Source organism: Histoplasma capsulatum (genome assembly GCF_000150115.1).
Source record: "Histoplasma capsulatum G186AR genomic scaffold supercont2.3, whole genome shotgun sequence".
In the NCBI taxonomy this organism is placed as follows: domain Eukaryota; kingdom Fungi; phylum Ascomycota; class Eurotiomycetes; order Onygenales; family Ajellomycetaceae; genus Histoplasma; species Histoplasma capsulatum.
In genome coordinates this window covers 1,068,400-1,082,551 of record NW_025544803.1, presented here as the reverse complement: position 1 = coordinate 1,082,551, position 14,152 = coordinate 1,068,400, and the positions used below count along the sequence as shown (strand labels likewise).

Below are 14,152 nucleotides of genomic sequence, written 5' to 3'. Positions count from 1 at the left end.
TGTGGCCGTTTGGACATGGCGGTTGGTCCAGAGAAGTTGATTGGTATAGTGGGTGGTCGGGGTGGATTATCAGCGAACGACCTGGAGGCTAATCTAGCCCATTTATCCCTTCGTGCGGTTCAGCCTGTCGATGTAGAAGTCCGGGATCTGGTCGTCCGCATTGATACAACCCCGCCGATATTTCAAAGTTCCCCACGATCTCTCTGGAACCGCATCCGATGCACGACGGACAGCCCTATCAGGTCCGTTCTTCACGGCGTCTCCGCAGATATGCCGCAGGTAGTTTGACGGCGATAATCGGCGGCAGTGGCTCGGGGAAAACCAGTCTGTTAAATGCCATATCTGGTCGCTTGAATGCAAGTCGTGTCAAGACGTCTGGCTCGACGACTTTCAATGGTAGTGCGGATATAAACTCCATTCGCAGCGCGTATGTCATGCAACAAGACATACTTATACCGACCCTGACTGTGCGGGAGACTCTCCAATACTCAGCCGATTTGAGGCTTCCCCCCCCGACTACCCTAGAGGAACGACGAAGTGTTGTCGAACAAGTCATTCTGGAACTGGGCCTGAAAGAATGTGCAGATACCCGGGTTGGAAATTCTGCTCATAAGGGATGTAGTGGAGGAGAGAAGAGGCGCACAAGCATCGGTGTTCAAATGCTTGCGAATCCTTCTGTCCTCTTCTGTGATGAGCCGACAACGGGTATGTTTTGATTAACAACCTCCTTATTCATTTGTAGTAACCAAATGGAGGACCGTTTGGACATCTTACCAAACTGGTATCCCAATAGTTCCTTGCAAGGATATGGCAAATGCGTTTCCTAATTATTAAGTGATGGTTAGGGCTGGATGCTACAAGCGCCTTTCAGATCATCAGGACACTAAAAGGACTCACTCAGGATGGAAGGACAGTTATAATATCCATCCACGCTCCTCGATCTGAGATATGGGGTCTCTTTGACCGTGTGCTGCTGTTATCACGGGGTTCAGTCCTTTATAGTGGAGCCGCAGACGCCGCCATTCTTCATTTTGCGGAATTTGGCCATCATCTTCCTGCTTTTGTCAACCCAGCAGAGTTTCTAATCGATTTGGCAGCGTATGACAATCGATCGGAAGAAGCAGAACTAACATCATCTGTTCGCATTGAAGCATTAAAAGATGCTTGGAAGGAAAAGGCTATTACAGTGGCGGTCGATGATAAATCTGATCTGCAGGTTCCCGTTGATCGACGTGTGTTCAACATCCTGCCATCAAAGAATGTTGATTTTCGTCGACGGTTTCGAGTGCTGACGGCACGGACCTTTAAAGTAACGATAAGAGACCCCATGGGAGTTGCCGGGAGTTTCTTCGAAGCCATTGGTATGTCTGTCATCACCGGCTGGATTTTCCTTCGATTGGATCTGAGTCTGGCAGGAATACGGTCCCGACAAGGCAGCCTTTATATTGCCAGTAGTTTAAACGGCTATTTGATTCTGTTATATGAGACTTTTCGGCTCACCACCGACATCCAAGTTTTCGATCGAGAGCGAATTGAAGGTGTGGTAGGTGTTCCGTCGTTTTTATTAAGCCGGCGTGCAGCACGGTTCTTCCTTGAGGATCTACCAGTGCCCATGTTGTTCTCGGTAATATTTTATTTTATGGTTGGATATCGTCTTCAACCTGCTGAGTTTTTCATGTTTCTAGCACTCAATATCCTTACCCAATATACTGCCGTCACATTTGCCACTATATGTATAGGAATCTCGAGGCATTTTCCTGGCGCTAGTCTGGTAGTGAACCTGTCATTCACGCTCCAGTCTATAGCCTGCGGCTATTTCGTACAGTCAAATCAGATCCCCGTTTATGTGAGATGGCTGAAATGGATCACATATTCGTTCTACACTTTTGGAGCTTTATGCACCAACGAATTTATCGGATCTCATGGCCCAGCCTGGGGCCAATTTTATGACTGTCCATATTCAGATGATCCTACCGATCCCCGTTGCAAGGAATATACGGGAAGATATATCATTGAGAGCCTTGGATTACCACCAAATTGGCTCTGGCGCCCAACCCTGATATTATTTTCCTTCCTAATGTTTTTCTACATTGCTGCAGGGTTGATCCTTCAGTTCAGAAAAGCTGATATGGACGTGGTCCAGGCGATAAATAAGGATGGAGATCTCTCCGCTGGAAAGGAGAAATTGGTTCCTCGCCCCCCGGAAGGCGCCCGAAAAGTCTCTATTCGCCTAAACAAATATGAATTAGAGATCCAGAATAGATCTCTGGGGAGGCGAGGGTTCGCGTCTTCCCGATTAAGCATATTGAAACCAATATCAACTGAATTCCACCCCGGACAACTCAACATCATCATGGGGCCATCTGGAAGTGGGAAAACTTCGCTGCTTTGTTCGCTTGCTGGGAGACTAAAAGGCTCTTTTGGAATTCGATACCGTATTGGCGGTGAGATGTTTTATAATGGCGCGGCGCCTTCTGAAAACGTAATCAGGTCGGTCACTTCGTTTGTGACTCAAGACGATGATGCTCTGATGCCGTCTTTAACAGTACGGGAGAGCCTCCAATTTGCTGCTGGCTTGCGCCTACCTTCGTGGATGTCAAAGGAAGAAAAAAACCGGCGTGCGGAAGAAATTCTTCTGAAAATGGGCCTAAAGGACTGCGCAAACAGTTTAATTGGCAGCGACCTTATCAAGGGTATTAGCGGCGGGGAGAAACGGAGAGTTACCATTGCGATACAGATCTTAACGGACCCGAAGATTTTGCTCCTGGACGAACCGACATCTGGTCTAGATGCTTTCACGGCCACCTCTATTATCGAGGTTTTGCAAGGTCTGGCAGCCGAGGGGAGGACTCTTATTCTTACGATACACCAATCCAGATCAGATATTTTCCGTTACTTCCACAACATTTTGCTCCTGTCTAGGGGTGGCCACCCCGTCTACGCAGGAAAGGGGACTGAGATGCTATCCTATTTTGGGCAGCTTGGGTATCCATGCTCCAAAACTACAAACCCGGCCGATTTTGTTCTGGATTTAATCACAGTGGACCTCCAGGAGATAGCGCGAGAAACTGCGACCCGTTCAAGAGTGCAGTGTCTGATCTCAAATTGGGCAGAAATGCCAGCGGAATTAACTCGTCAAACATCGACGATTGCCACTCCTGAACAACTTGGAAGTCTTAAGAGACAAATCAACTCCTTTCATGTCATTTTCCCTTTGGTCCTACGTCGATCCCTGATTAATCTACGGAGACAACCCCCACTTATCGCTGCACGGACGATGCAAGTAGTTGGAATGTCAATTATCATATCGTTATTTTTTGCTCCTCTGCGAAATGACTATGAGGCCGTTCAGTCGAGGATGGGTATCCTTCAGCAGTTCGCTGCTTTGTACTTTGTTGGTAAGTGAAATCCGCGGGCCCTGCTTAAACCGGTGGTTTCTTTTCTTTTCTTTTCTTTTTTTCCACAGAGAGAGAGAGAGAGAGAGAGACAGTCAGTTAACTATAAGCAGGGATGTTACAAAATATCGCTATATACCCTAACGAAAGAGATGTCTTTTACCGCGAACAAGAAGATAACTGTTACTCCATCGAGGCATTCATTATACAGTACACGATTCTCGAAGTCCCCTTCGAAATTGCTTCCTCACTAGTGTTTGGCGCCTTAATGGCATTTGCTGTTGGTATGCAGCGGACGGTGGAGATGTTTCTCATCGCAGCCTTCAATTGCTTCTGCATTGTCAATTGCGGCGAATCGCTAGGAATCATGTTCTGCACGTTGTTCTCTCACGCTGGTTTCTCCGTCAACATTACGTCGATCCTTCTGTCCATCGCCAACATTCTCGGCGGCGTTATGAGCCTCAACATCCCCGCCGTTATCCAAGCGCTTAACCACCTATCCCCCATCAAATACGCGGTTGCGAACCTGGCCAGTTATTCGATGGCCAATCACCATTTCACCTGTGGTGATTCCCAGCGCATGCCTAGTGGCAACTGCCCTATAGAGACAGGTGAACAGGCGCTGAAGCTATATAATTTGGACAAGAACCCTGAGATGAATTTGATGGCGTTGGGCATATGCACGATCGTTTACCGGGTGGTTGCTTACGGGTTGCTGAAGGTAGCCAGATCCTATGGGTTTTGGGAGAGGGTTAAAGTGTTGTTTCTAAGGCAGTGAGGGGGAGACTGAAAGGCTAGGAAGCTACAGGAGTTGTGGTGGGATGAGAGATTATCTCCATTCATTCGTGAACATAATTGAGAATTGCAAGTGATTATGGAATATCCGTTTGGCCTGGTATGCCCGATGATCTGATTGGACGAAGCCGCCCATAAACCACGTGATAATATTTTAAATCACGTGACACTCGAACTACTGGCCCCGGGGATCTAGCCAATCAGAGCATCCTAGAAACGCGAGTGAATGACCGTAAAGGGCTTGGTCGGACTTGCCCAGGTGCGGTGCGACTTCCACGGTCGAAAGAAATTATACGCGCGCGCTAACGGCGAGCCTCAGCACGTTTCCCTCCCCAAACCCCGCTGAGATAAACTCTCTTGAGTCTCGAGCATTGGATGAATGGCACGCCGTGCACTAGTTGCTCGGCGAGAGACCCACCTCGGCAGCTTAGCACACGATGCTTAGTCATCGCCATATGGCCGATTTCCATTCCACGTTGTGCGGGAGTCAAGAACAGTGTGCGGTGGGGCCGTGGCTGGTTGCGGGCCCTCGACCCGTGGGAAAACAAAACCTTCCCCAGCCCTTTAATAATGCTGGACAATTACCGAGAACAGGGTTAACCATCAAATAAATGGAGAAATAGCATGGGTTGGCAAAAGGAAAATGCCTCAGAGAAATTTAATAGGCTCGAATCGCAAGGCGGCTGTGGAAGGATAGCTTGCTATGAGCCTAGATGCCAAGGATTGCTCACTTCATTTCGTCATCCCGCCATGTCTTGCATATGACATGCATGCGATAAACTGCACGACGGTGTCATGCATTTATGACATGTTTTTAGTGTTGATCAAGGGCGCTTAAACATGCGGTGTGGGAATTTGCAAAGTGCACTACAATCCCACGAGAAAAACTTAAAAAGGGAGTGCTTTTTTACACCGATTTGGATTATAGATATTGTTGCCCTGCATAGGGGCGGGTGAGAAGGATTGGTCTGGACTCCTGAATCGATTTAGAGGGTGGCTATCTGACATTCTCCCGACCCACCTGCCCCCCACCAAACAAAAAAATAAAAAAGTACAGATTAGACCCTAATTGAATTAGGGCTTTTTAACTCTCGAATTCACTTTTATGTGCGAGAGATAAATTGTCCGATGATTGAGTTTTTCAATTTCTGAAGAATAGCCAACCAGAAAGTGCTTTTGTTTATTTCCTTCCTGGAATGGTGCGAGAGTTCGAGAGATATTGGCCGTGACGGCTCCCCGCTGCAGCAAACCTCGTTGCTGTCCAGCTACCCAACGCCGAACGCATTCGAGGGAAAGTAGCCTTCGGCGAGAATACAGCCTTTGGTTGAAGTAATTTAACCACCGCATCGAATGAATTTAGTCTGACCAATGCTTGTTAATCTGTCTGGCTGTTTCGAAAAGTCGGAATGGGCTGGACAAAGTTTGGAGGTCTATCCAGCAGCTGGAAGTTGGGTCAGTGATCGGGCAAAGGAATCTGAGGGTAATAATTAATTGTCCTTCCCGCCCAATCTACTGTACCTCAGCGCAATGTCCCTGAGTTGCTATTATCACATCTTCTGTATAAGCTTGAGTACCCGTGAAAAAAATAAAAAAAAAAAAAAAAAAAACTAGAAGGGGTGTGGGACTATCCGCTACATCCAAGATAGGCAGGACATTTGAAAATATAAACTATGTTTTCCCGCTAAAGGTTAGCGCCGATTCCACGACGGGTTTTCGCAAAAAATTCAAAAAAAAGTAAAAAATAAAAAAATAAACAAAAAGGTAAAAGGTATTTTTTTGACGTGATCTCTGTTATCAAATATACGCAGTGCTTTGATATTCCCGCTTTTCAGGTATCCTTTGTAAGATACTTTTTTGCCTTGTAGCGATGTTGCTAAAGGGACGTGCATTGGACGCGATCAACATGTGGCTGACCACGCCTTACCGTAGAAATTTTTCCAGCCACAAAATGAATGAACTACGCAGGGCTGGTCGGAACAATCTAGCTACCCATAATTTTCTGGAACATACAAACCCCAATTCTCGTTTCCACCGACCCATAATCAGCCCCTACGAGGTGCACCTCTTCTTTCTGCCTGGGCGTCGGTGGATGAGCAATGCGAGGTCCATCCATGATTTCTTGGCTCGCCAGGGGTTCAGGGGTTTGATTGAGCGACGGGAACCCCCCCCCCCTTCTGCCGTTGAGTTTTTGAAACTTTTTCGCCTGACCCACACTTCGTGCGTCTGGGCTTTGAAACAGGGCACCGGAAATTTGGGGGTTTTGTTTTGACTTTTTCCGATCCAAACTTTAGGCATGAGGCCAGCCTGAACTCTAATTATTGGTTTGTTATGGCGGCCAGAGTTGATGGAAATTAATGATGGTTCCCAAAAAATCGCAAGCAGGGGGGGGCCCCGTTCTTCAAAGCCTCTTAGAATACCAGCACGACTCTGGGCACAGTGCAATGGGGTGATGCCTACTGAGGAACAACTAAGTGTGTTGCGGGGATCACATAAGGCTAGTGCAATTGCTCACGATATGATATAATGATGTGAAACAAGGGGACCTCTAACCCCGTATGTTTTAAAAGTGAAAAATGGTTTATTTTCGTATCAATCCTTCAGAGAGCACGTCGATTTAATTGCCATGGTGCGTATCTAACGCACCAGATTGATATAACATAAGTAAAATATATCGTCACGCGGGCAACATGAATTGCACTAAGAAGTCCAATGAATTTTATACCCTTCAACATCCCCATTAAGGGGGGAAAAAAAAATTTGAACAAGGCATATAGATAGGTAGGTCCAAAATGGGATATCACACAAATCAATTGTGAAGCATGACAACATGCATCGTACTAGCGATGCAAGTAGAATATGTATAATATGGGAATATATACATATAGAAGTGAGTAATAAGGACCCATTTGCCAAACGAAGGGGAATATTGCACCATAGATCATATCCAAAGGAATGTAAATAGAAACAGCCGCAGGCGTTACAGCGCTTTCGAGGGTCTCATTCTAGAAACTGGATTCGCGCAAGATGGCGCCGTTGCACTTAATAAGCGCAGAGGGTTAAAACGAGAACGGCAGTGGAACTGCATGCATGAGTCGCCCAATTGTCATCTGGATGGTTGTAGACTTGATTACAGGGTGCGTTGCTTGGGGGGCAATGGACTTCTGGGCAGCTGCTGTTGGTGGTGAGCTTGTAGCCCTTTTTCCGGAACGGATCGCCGTTAATATTTGACACATCGTACCACACCGTGGTATTGACGAGGGTGTACTCGAACTGGGTGATGTTCTGTTGGGTAGGGTCGTTGGAGATTTTCAAGGAAACACCACCCCATGGAGGGTTACGAAAATTCTCATCGTAAGTGCTATTGGGCCTGATCGTCTTCATCGGCGTTGAACCTCCTCCGCCGACTGACCACAGATAAACCGGGCCCTTGCAGTGGTTGCCAACAACGGCTTTCCCTGCCAAGATGCTTGGAATAAGAGTAGCGAATGCGGTGACCGCAGTGATAACAGATTTGATGTACATGACGAAGTAAAGCCTTGAGAACGGATGGACTCGGGTCGGACTATCGTTATATAAGGATAAAGAAAGTAAACTCTGATAGCTTAATAAATGATTGTAGGAATAAGGATAGGCATTAGTTTAAGCATCCAGGAATTCGATGCGGGATCTTTGAGGTACTTATAAGCAAGTCCCCTCCCTCAATTATGGTAACATGAACCCTTCGGGTTCCAGGGAAGGACTCCACAAAAGAGCGCGTTCAAACCCACCAAAGCCATTTTCCGTCGGAAGATCTAAATAACCTTTTTAACCGACAGTAAACGGAGGGTACGGTGCCTAGCTATTTCCAGGATTCATTCCAAGGGTAACTGGTCCCTAGAGGGTTTAGACGGAACCATAGGACAAATTTCCAGTGGAATGCGAACAGTGAACCATAGAAATGCCAGGAACGGCCGCAACCAGATTGGTAGAGTGTAGCTTATCGCTGTGCACGGGCTGGTCCGAAGTTAAACAAAAACTTTGATCCAAGGATCTTTGCCCCATAGATATACGGGATGTCCTCCCTAGCCACACCTTGCCATTAGGCAAAGCGCATTGACTGCAATTTTCATCATGGTCAACGCATGATAGATTGGTAGAAAAACTGGGAAGAATGATCGAGCGTGTCCCCGCTTGTAGTAACTATGTACCAACAATGCCGAACCAAGTCGCGCGAGAGAGAAATGAAGTCACCTAGATAGGGTGAACGAAGTCTCGGTATGGATTGGGCATATAGAGCACCTCACATCCTTTGTACTGCATGTCCGGAGCCGATTTGAGAAGTGCCCACTAAAATTTAGCGCCCTAAAAGGAGTTGTGTGGTTTATTAACAAATTACTAATACATCTTCCTGTGCTTTCGGACAGTTAGCGTACTTTTTCTGCCGGTGTTTTCGGCCAAATCACAGCGGTGGGTTGACGATGCTGTTGCTAAATGTAATGTTCTTATGCCTCGATCCCTCAGATGATAGTTAAATGTCCACTATTCAAATGTCGGTTTCTTATTAGTCTCTGTGTAGAGCCTTCCAAATGTTGGGAATCACACCGAGAACTCCCAGGCTCCATGTCGGCTGTTGCGATGCCGATAGTTATCAACCGCAACAAGGATACTTCAGAAGCCTGATATCATAGATTTGAGCGTCATGAGGCAGGGTCAATGTGACTGGGATATATATCCGCACCCTGTCTGTTGAAGACGGTATCTGCCCTGGGGTGAAGGGTAGTTTGAAATAGCACTTCTTGAAGGCTTGTTGGGTTGTTTTTGAGGCTCCTTTTATTGGTCCAAAGCGTTGGCCATCTGAGTGGGTATATTGGTTTGTTATGCTGTGTGCGGGCCGCCCAGGGCTGCAAGGGGTAAGAGTCTATATGGTAATCAGCATCATTAAATAAGAAGAATTGAGCGGTGGTTGGGTGGGGACGTGTCTAACATTTTCAGCGTTGGAACCTCCGAAAATTGAAACAGGATAGCTAGGAGTTATCTTACAAAGCAAACGATGACCGTGAGATGGTGCCAATAGGGAATCTTCGAAATAGATTTCTTGTTGATTTAGCTATTCAGCCCAAGCATTTTTCGTTCCAGCCTTCTAACCGTGTCATCATGCCCTTACCTCAGTTCAGGCCACAGATGGGTTGCACGTATCGGGAATCTTAGCACTGCGTAGCCTTCCTCTAGAATGCGGTACTACTTGTCCGTCTGCACATCCCACTAGATGTCTTTCCGCGTTGTGCTGGAAATAGCAACCTTGGAAGGCATCGGCTTTGCATTTTCCACCTTGCACCGCGGATTCGGGCAGAGGTGACTGAATGAAACATCACCCCAATTGGTGAAATAGTTAATGAACTCATGCCAGCTGAGCTTGCAACCACTCGCCTGGCTATTCAAATGGTAAGTTTCAGTTATAAAGGGATGAAAGTTGTCACGATCCCTGGGGGAAAAGCCGGCGGGCTTCGGGTCATTGACGTGGTTATTTTCCCTCTGGAAGCTCGCTCTGTTCAGGTTAAATTCCCATTCTAGGATGACGAATGCTTCCCACCTCATTTAAATTGGAGTAAGTTCTTTCAGGATGCCAGAAGCCCCGGGGATACTGCTGTCGACAGGGGCTCTGCATATGAAGACTGTCGCGTCTACCCCACACTAAAGCATCCATCTCAAAATTCAATATGCCAAGCAACTAATACATCCTTGTATATATAGTACCTACTGCCTCATGATACGACAATGTGCGTAATCCATCCACGCAAGTGCAGTAACTATAAATAAGTCTTCACTGAGAATTTCTAGCAGGCATTGCCAAATTTCAAAACCTAATGATCCCCGAAAAAGGTGTGCGAAACCGGCCAGCCAGCACAGAATATGATAGTGATCAAATACTAGCGAAAGCTAGCATTTCGGATGTCGCTAGCACCCCGAATCCAAACTCATCGGTTGGCAGTATCGCAGTTCGCCCTCGGTAACGGGATGATACGTATGGACTTAGCTTAAATCTGGCAGGTTGTGGCCTAAGAACAATTCAGCGGACGTGGTACGCCATGCTTGCCTTTTGGAAGGGCAACGTATGCGAATTGAATATCACAGGACTCCGTCGAACTGTTAGTTTGCAATCGATGACATCGAAAGCGAGTGATTGTATGTTTAACTGTCAAAGCCATGTAAATAATTTTTTGTTTATTAACATTCGTGGTATGTATGGTTGGGTCGATCCGGGACTTCAGGAACTGATAAATTATTCAATCATTTGCAACCGGGAGGCCACCTTTATATGTTGAGTTTCGAAGTGGGACTTTATTCGGGCGATGGTACATTGAAAGGGGCGCAAAATGTTGTAATGGTAGTATTTCCTTTGATCGAGACAAGCAGCAAGTTTGGCAAACCGTTGAATGTGGAGGAGACTTGGTGAGTAAAGATGAATTAGACGGGATTTAGTGATGGATATTAGAAACGATGAGTATAAGCTATGTCATTAGAATATAGACAGAATTGAAAAAAAAAACCAAGGAGAGCTACGTTCCCAACAAGCCCTGTTTTTTCCCTACATTTTGTTATTTGTGGCCAAATCAGTTTCCATGCCGAACTGGGATGGAATCAAGAAAGGGGGCCTATTCAACTGACCTTCCCTGAAATGTCACCTTTCCCCGTACCCAAAAGATAACAATTAACCCAAAGAAATTCGCCCGTACGAGCAGCTCTATCTTCACGCCGCTTTATAAGCGTAGAAGCCCGCTCCTCTTTACGTAGGTACTCCGTGGGACAGGAAAGAAATCGAAATCCTCGTCGATGGTGTGAAGAGCAATTAAGTTCACGACTGATCGAACCTTATATCTATGAGAGGATGCACTGCTACGTATGGAAAGAAGCCAGTATCAGAAGATTAATCGGATTTCGGCCATCCAGGTAGTGATTTTGATTTCGATTTCGAGTTTGTATTCTCCCAACCCCCTTTCGTTCCACTTCCCGTCGTTTGTCGTGAGTCTAGTCAGTTAATGTAATGTAAGTGTATCCTTGTGATTGACTATAGGTTGGCATCGAAATTTGACAGGAATAAATTAAGCGTATAACCGTATGGGTAATGGGAGATAATTGGCAATTTAAAAAGGGAGAGGTCCCGAAAACTTTCAAAAATGTCATATTGACTCACGGCATTGGTCCTGCAAGTTAAAATTGACCGCTAAGGGTTTTGTCCCTTGCGCATGGGCAATGTAGAAAAGTACATGATAATTTCAAAGAGCAGGACGCCAGCCTATGTCAATCAGAAATCTATGATTACCGGGAAGAAAAACAAATAACTAAGAGCGCCCAACAAAATCGACTATATGCCGAAGATATGATCGTTCCAGTTCGCACCAATTGCGGAGCTCTAGAACATGCCGACCATTTTCAGGCGTCAAAACCAGTTGTGGTACCGTAGGGACCGTCAATATCATCCGTTTCAACTGATTGGAGCATATTCTTCGTACGCGGTCCAGTGTATTTCCTGCAAATAATAGAAATAAACGGTCAAAATTCGGACGTTTCAAATCAAGACGATATAACATGAGCCAATGGGAATCGTCGCAACCACATACCGTCTGGCAGACAGCCACCACCACGAGAGTGAAAAGAGAGCTATGAATCCGGCCACACATATTGCATAATTCCTGTCCACTGTTAGAATTACGATATATCGTGGGTCATCTTCGAAGATTGTCCTTACATATTCTCTGCCGTGATTGGCCTTGTTGGCGGGAAGAAAAGAACCACACTGATAAAGAGAACCCAGGCAATAGAAATCATATTTAAGGGTGTCCCCCACTTCCCAAGTGTGAACGGCCCTTCGATAAATCGCACTTTATTTTTATATAATTGGTGCGCTAGGATGACAGCAATATATGATAAATCAAGCGCAGGTGCTGTGATATTGAATATGGCTGTAGCAGTCTGTGTAGATCCAATGGCAATGCAATTGAGGCAAATACTGAAGAAGACCACAAACCATACGGCGTTGACAGGTGTCAGTGTATATGGATTTACTTTTGCAAAAAACCTATTGAGTGTTAATCAGCGATTCCACCCATGTGAAAAAACCTTCAAAAGATCAAGGAGAAGAAGTTCCGTACTCTGAAAAAGGAAGCGCATCGTCGCGTGCGAAAGCATAGGTCATTCGCGTATCAGCAAGCATGGCCGAGCAACCTGTGAAAAACTGAACAAGAATGCTGAATGAGAACATTATAGTCCCACCAGTTCGGCCACCAGCATTAAGAAAGATCTGGGCAGCCGGTAGGCCTGTGGGCGAATCTAATATTTTATCCAAGTCGGATAAACAGAAGCACATCGTCACGGTTAGCATCCATCCAAATATCCCAGACACAAGGATGGCTGATTGAATAGCAATTGGGCCGCGTATGGCAGCGTCATGGGTTTCTTCCGACATGCTGAATTGTCACGGCTCTTAGCAATTGATCAGTTAATAGTACTCTGATGCAGGCCACTGACTGAGTCGTTCCATCATAATCGGTCATTGTCCAAGCCACGGATATAAAGCCCAACAGGAAAGAGAACGCTTTAGAATTCCATCCAGAGCCATTTGTCACATTTGTGAATACCCATTTAGCGGATTGTTTCTCGGGAGTAAGGACTAAGAGCGAAACACAGATAGCAATGGACGCGAGTACTATAATTTCAAATAAGATAGAGATCTTCGCCAAAACCGAGTCCGGGGTTCATACTGTTTACTGGGGCGAACCACAATACGATTCGGTGTAAGCTTTTGGTGCTTAATGAACACACGATCCCCATTACGCATAATAACCCAATGGACAAAAGGACAGTTTGGAGAGCACTCCTGTGCGACTGGTTAGTGAAATGCAATTGAAATCTTCTGATAAAACGGAATATAGCTACGAGACATGTAGCACGACGTAGGGAGACGATTCGAAATGAATCAGACGGTTAGTTAGAGGAAAAGGGAAAACCTACGGAGAATATGAGTATTCCCCGTTTTCTAGGGAGGAGTTCATGCTTGCGCATGCCAGCAGCATCTGGCTTACGGTGTATGCAACGCTAGATACCCCAGCAGTCTGTCCCAGCAGGTTGCACCAACCTTGGATCCAGGAAAAAATAGCAACCTGATTGGGAGGCACAACATGCTTTGTTACAAAATACATACCGCCCGCTGTGGGATACGCTGAGACAAGCTCAGCGACAGAACTGGCGATACACATTGCCATAAATGATCCTATAAACCAGCACCATACAGCCGTAGCAGGGCCGCCCGCAGCCAAAGGTGGACCAAATGTCGCTGGGACAGAACCGAGGACCCCGAGAATGGAAATCGCATATGAAACTGTAGACCATTTTGAGAATTCCCTCCTCAGCTCCTGGGCGGATTGGTCAGAAGACTCAGGCTCTAACTAGACGCATATGAGAGTCGAGTAGGTGTTGCAACACACACCTGTTTGTACCCTATCCGTGCTAATAGTCGTTCATCGTCGTCTTGTATAGTAGCCATTGTTGAACTACCTCCAACAGCACCTTTGGAGGAGAACTGCTTCTGGCCCTTTCCTGGTCCAGTGTATCCACTCGATTGCTGTTCATCTAAAATCAGAGACATATTGGACGATGGATTGCGCAAAGCGATGTTAAGGGTTGACCAAAAACAGATATGAATGAATAAATGAATATTACACAACGCGGGGAAAAGGTGATTGATGTATCTGATGCGACATGATGATGATGATGGCTTTTATCGGGCTCTCAACTTACCACCTTTCAACTTCAGAGTGTCCTTCTCTCGTCAATCAAGAGATGGCTGCAGGAATAAAAACAACTAATGCTCCAGGCCATTTCGGGTAGCTTGGGGGGATAGTAGAGATGACTTCGGCATCAAAGCATTTGGCCAGATTTCAATCCCTGGAAATCTTTGACATGGCAGCATCTCCCTTTGTATGAAA

At 46.1% G+C, this 14,152-nt stretch overlaps 6 protein-coding genes across 6 annotated transcripts; 2 read left to right on the top strand and 4 right to left on the bottom strand.

The window, feature by feature from the left end:
* Positions 1-15: 15 nt before the first annotated feature.
* HCBG_02519 (ATP-dependent ABC transporter) lies at positions 16-4,173 on the top strand (the record flags this gene model as incomplete). Its single annotated transcript, XM_045429568.1, has 4 exons — positions 16-242; positions 269-705; positions 846-3,398; positions 3,509-4,173. The coding sequence occupies 4 exons, from the start codon at positions 16-18 to the stop codon at positions 4,171-4,173; spliced, it is 3,882 nt and encodes a 1,293-aa protein (XP_045289463.1).
* A 319-nt stretch (positions 4,174-4,492) lies between these two features.
* On the bottom strand, positions 4,493-4,962 carry HCBG_02518 (uncharacterized protein; the record flags this gene model as incomplete). The annotated part of the gene is made up of 2 exons (XM_045429567.1): positions 4,493-4,763; positions 4,922-4,962. 2 exons carry the CDS (start codon positions 4,960-4,962, stop codon positions 4,493-4,495), a joined length of 312 nt encoding a protein of 103 aa, XP_045289462.1.
* Positions 4,963-5,370: 408 nt separating this feature from the next.
* On the bottom strand, positions 5,371-6,303 carry HCBG_02517 (uncharacterized protein; the record flags this gene model as incomplete). Its single annotated transcript, XM_045429566.1, has 3 exons — positions 5,371-5,551; positions 5,709-5,731; positions 6,205-6,303. The coding sequence occupies 3 exons, from the start codon at positions 6,301-6,303 to the stop codon at positions 5,371-5,373; spliced, it is 303 nt and encodes a 100-aa protein (XP_045289461.1).
* A 926-nt stretch (positions 6,304-7,229) lies between these two features.
* HCBG_02516 (uncharacterized protein) lies at positions 7,230-7,712 on the bottom strand (the record flags this gene model as incomplete). The annotated part of the gene is made up of 1 exon (XM_045429565.1): positions 7,230-7,712. One exon carries the CDS (start codon positions 7,710-7,712, stop codon positions 7,230-7,232), a length of 483 nt encoding a protein of 160 aa, XP_045289460.1.
* A 1,849-nt stretch (positions 7,713-9,561) lies between these two features.
* On the top strand, positions 9,562-10,623 carry HCBG_02515 (uncharacterized protein; the record flags this gene model as incomplete). The annotated part of the gene is made up of 4 exons (XM_045429564.1): positions 9,562-9,611; positions 9,921-9,946; positions 10,218-10,352; positions 10,475-10,623. The coding sequence occupies 4 exons, from the start codon at positions 9,562-9,564 to the stop codon at positions 10,621-10,623; spliced, it is 360 nt and encodes a 119-aa protein (XP_045289459.1).
* Positions 10,624-11,600: 977 nt separating this feature from the next.
* Positions 11,601-13,812, bottom strand: HCBG_02514 (amino acid permease; the record flags this gene model as incomplete). The annotated part of the gene is made up of 6 exons (XM_045429563.1): positions 11,601-11,697; positions 11,917-12,246; positions 12,320-12,634; positions 12,696-12,873; positions 13,369-13,579; positions 13,654-13,812. 6 exons carry the CDS (start codon positions 13,810-13,812, stop codon positions 11,601-11,603), a joined length of 1,290 nt encoding a protein of 429 aa, XP_045289458.1.
* Positions 13,813-14,152: the final 340 nt, after the last annotated feature.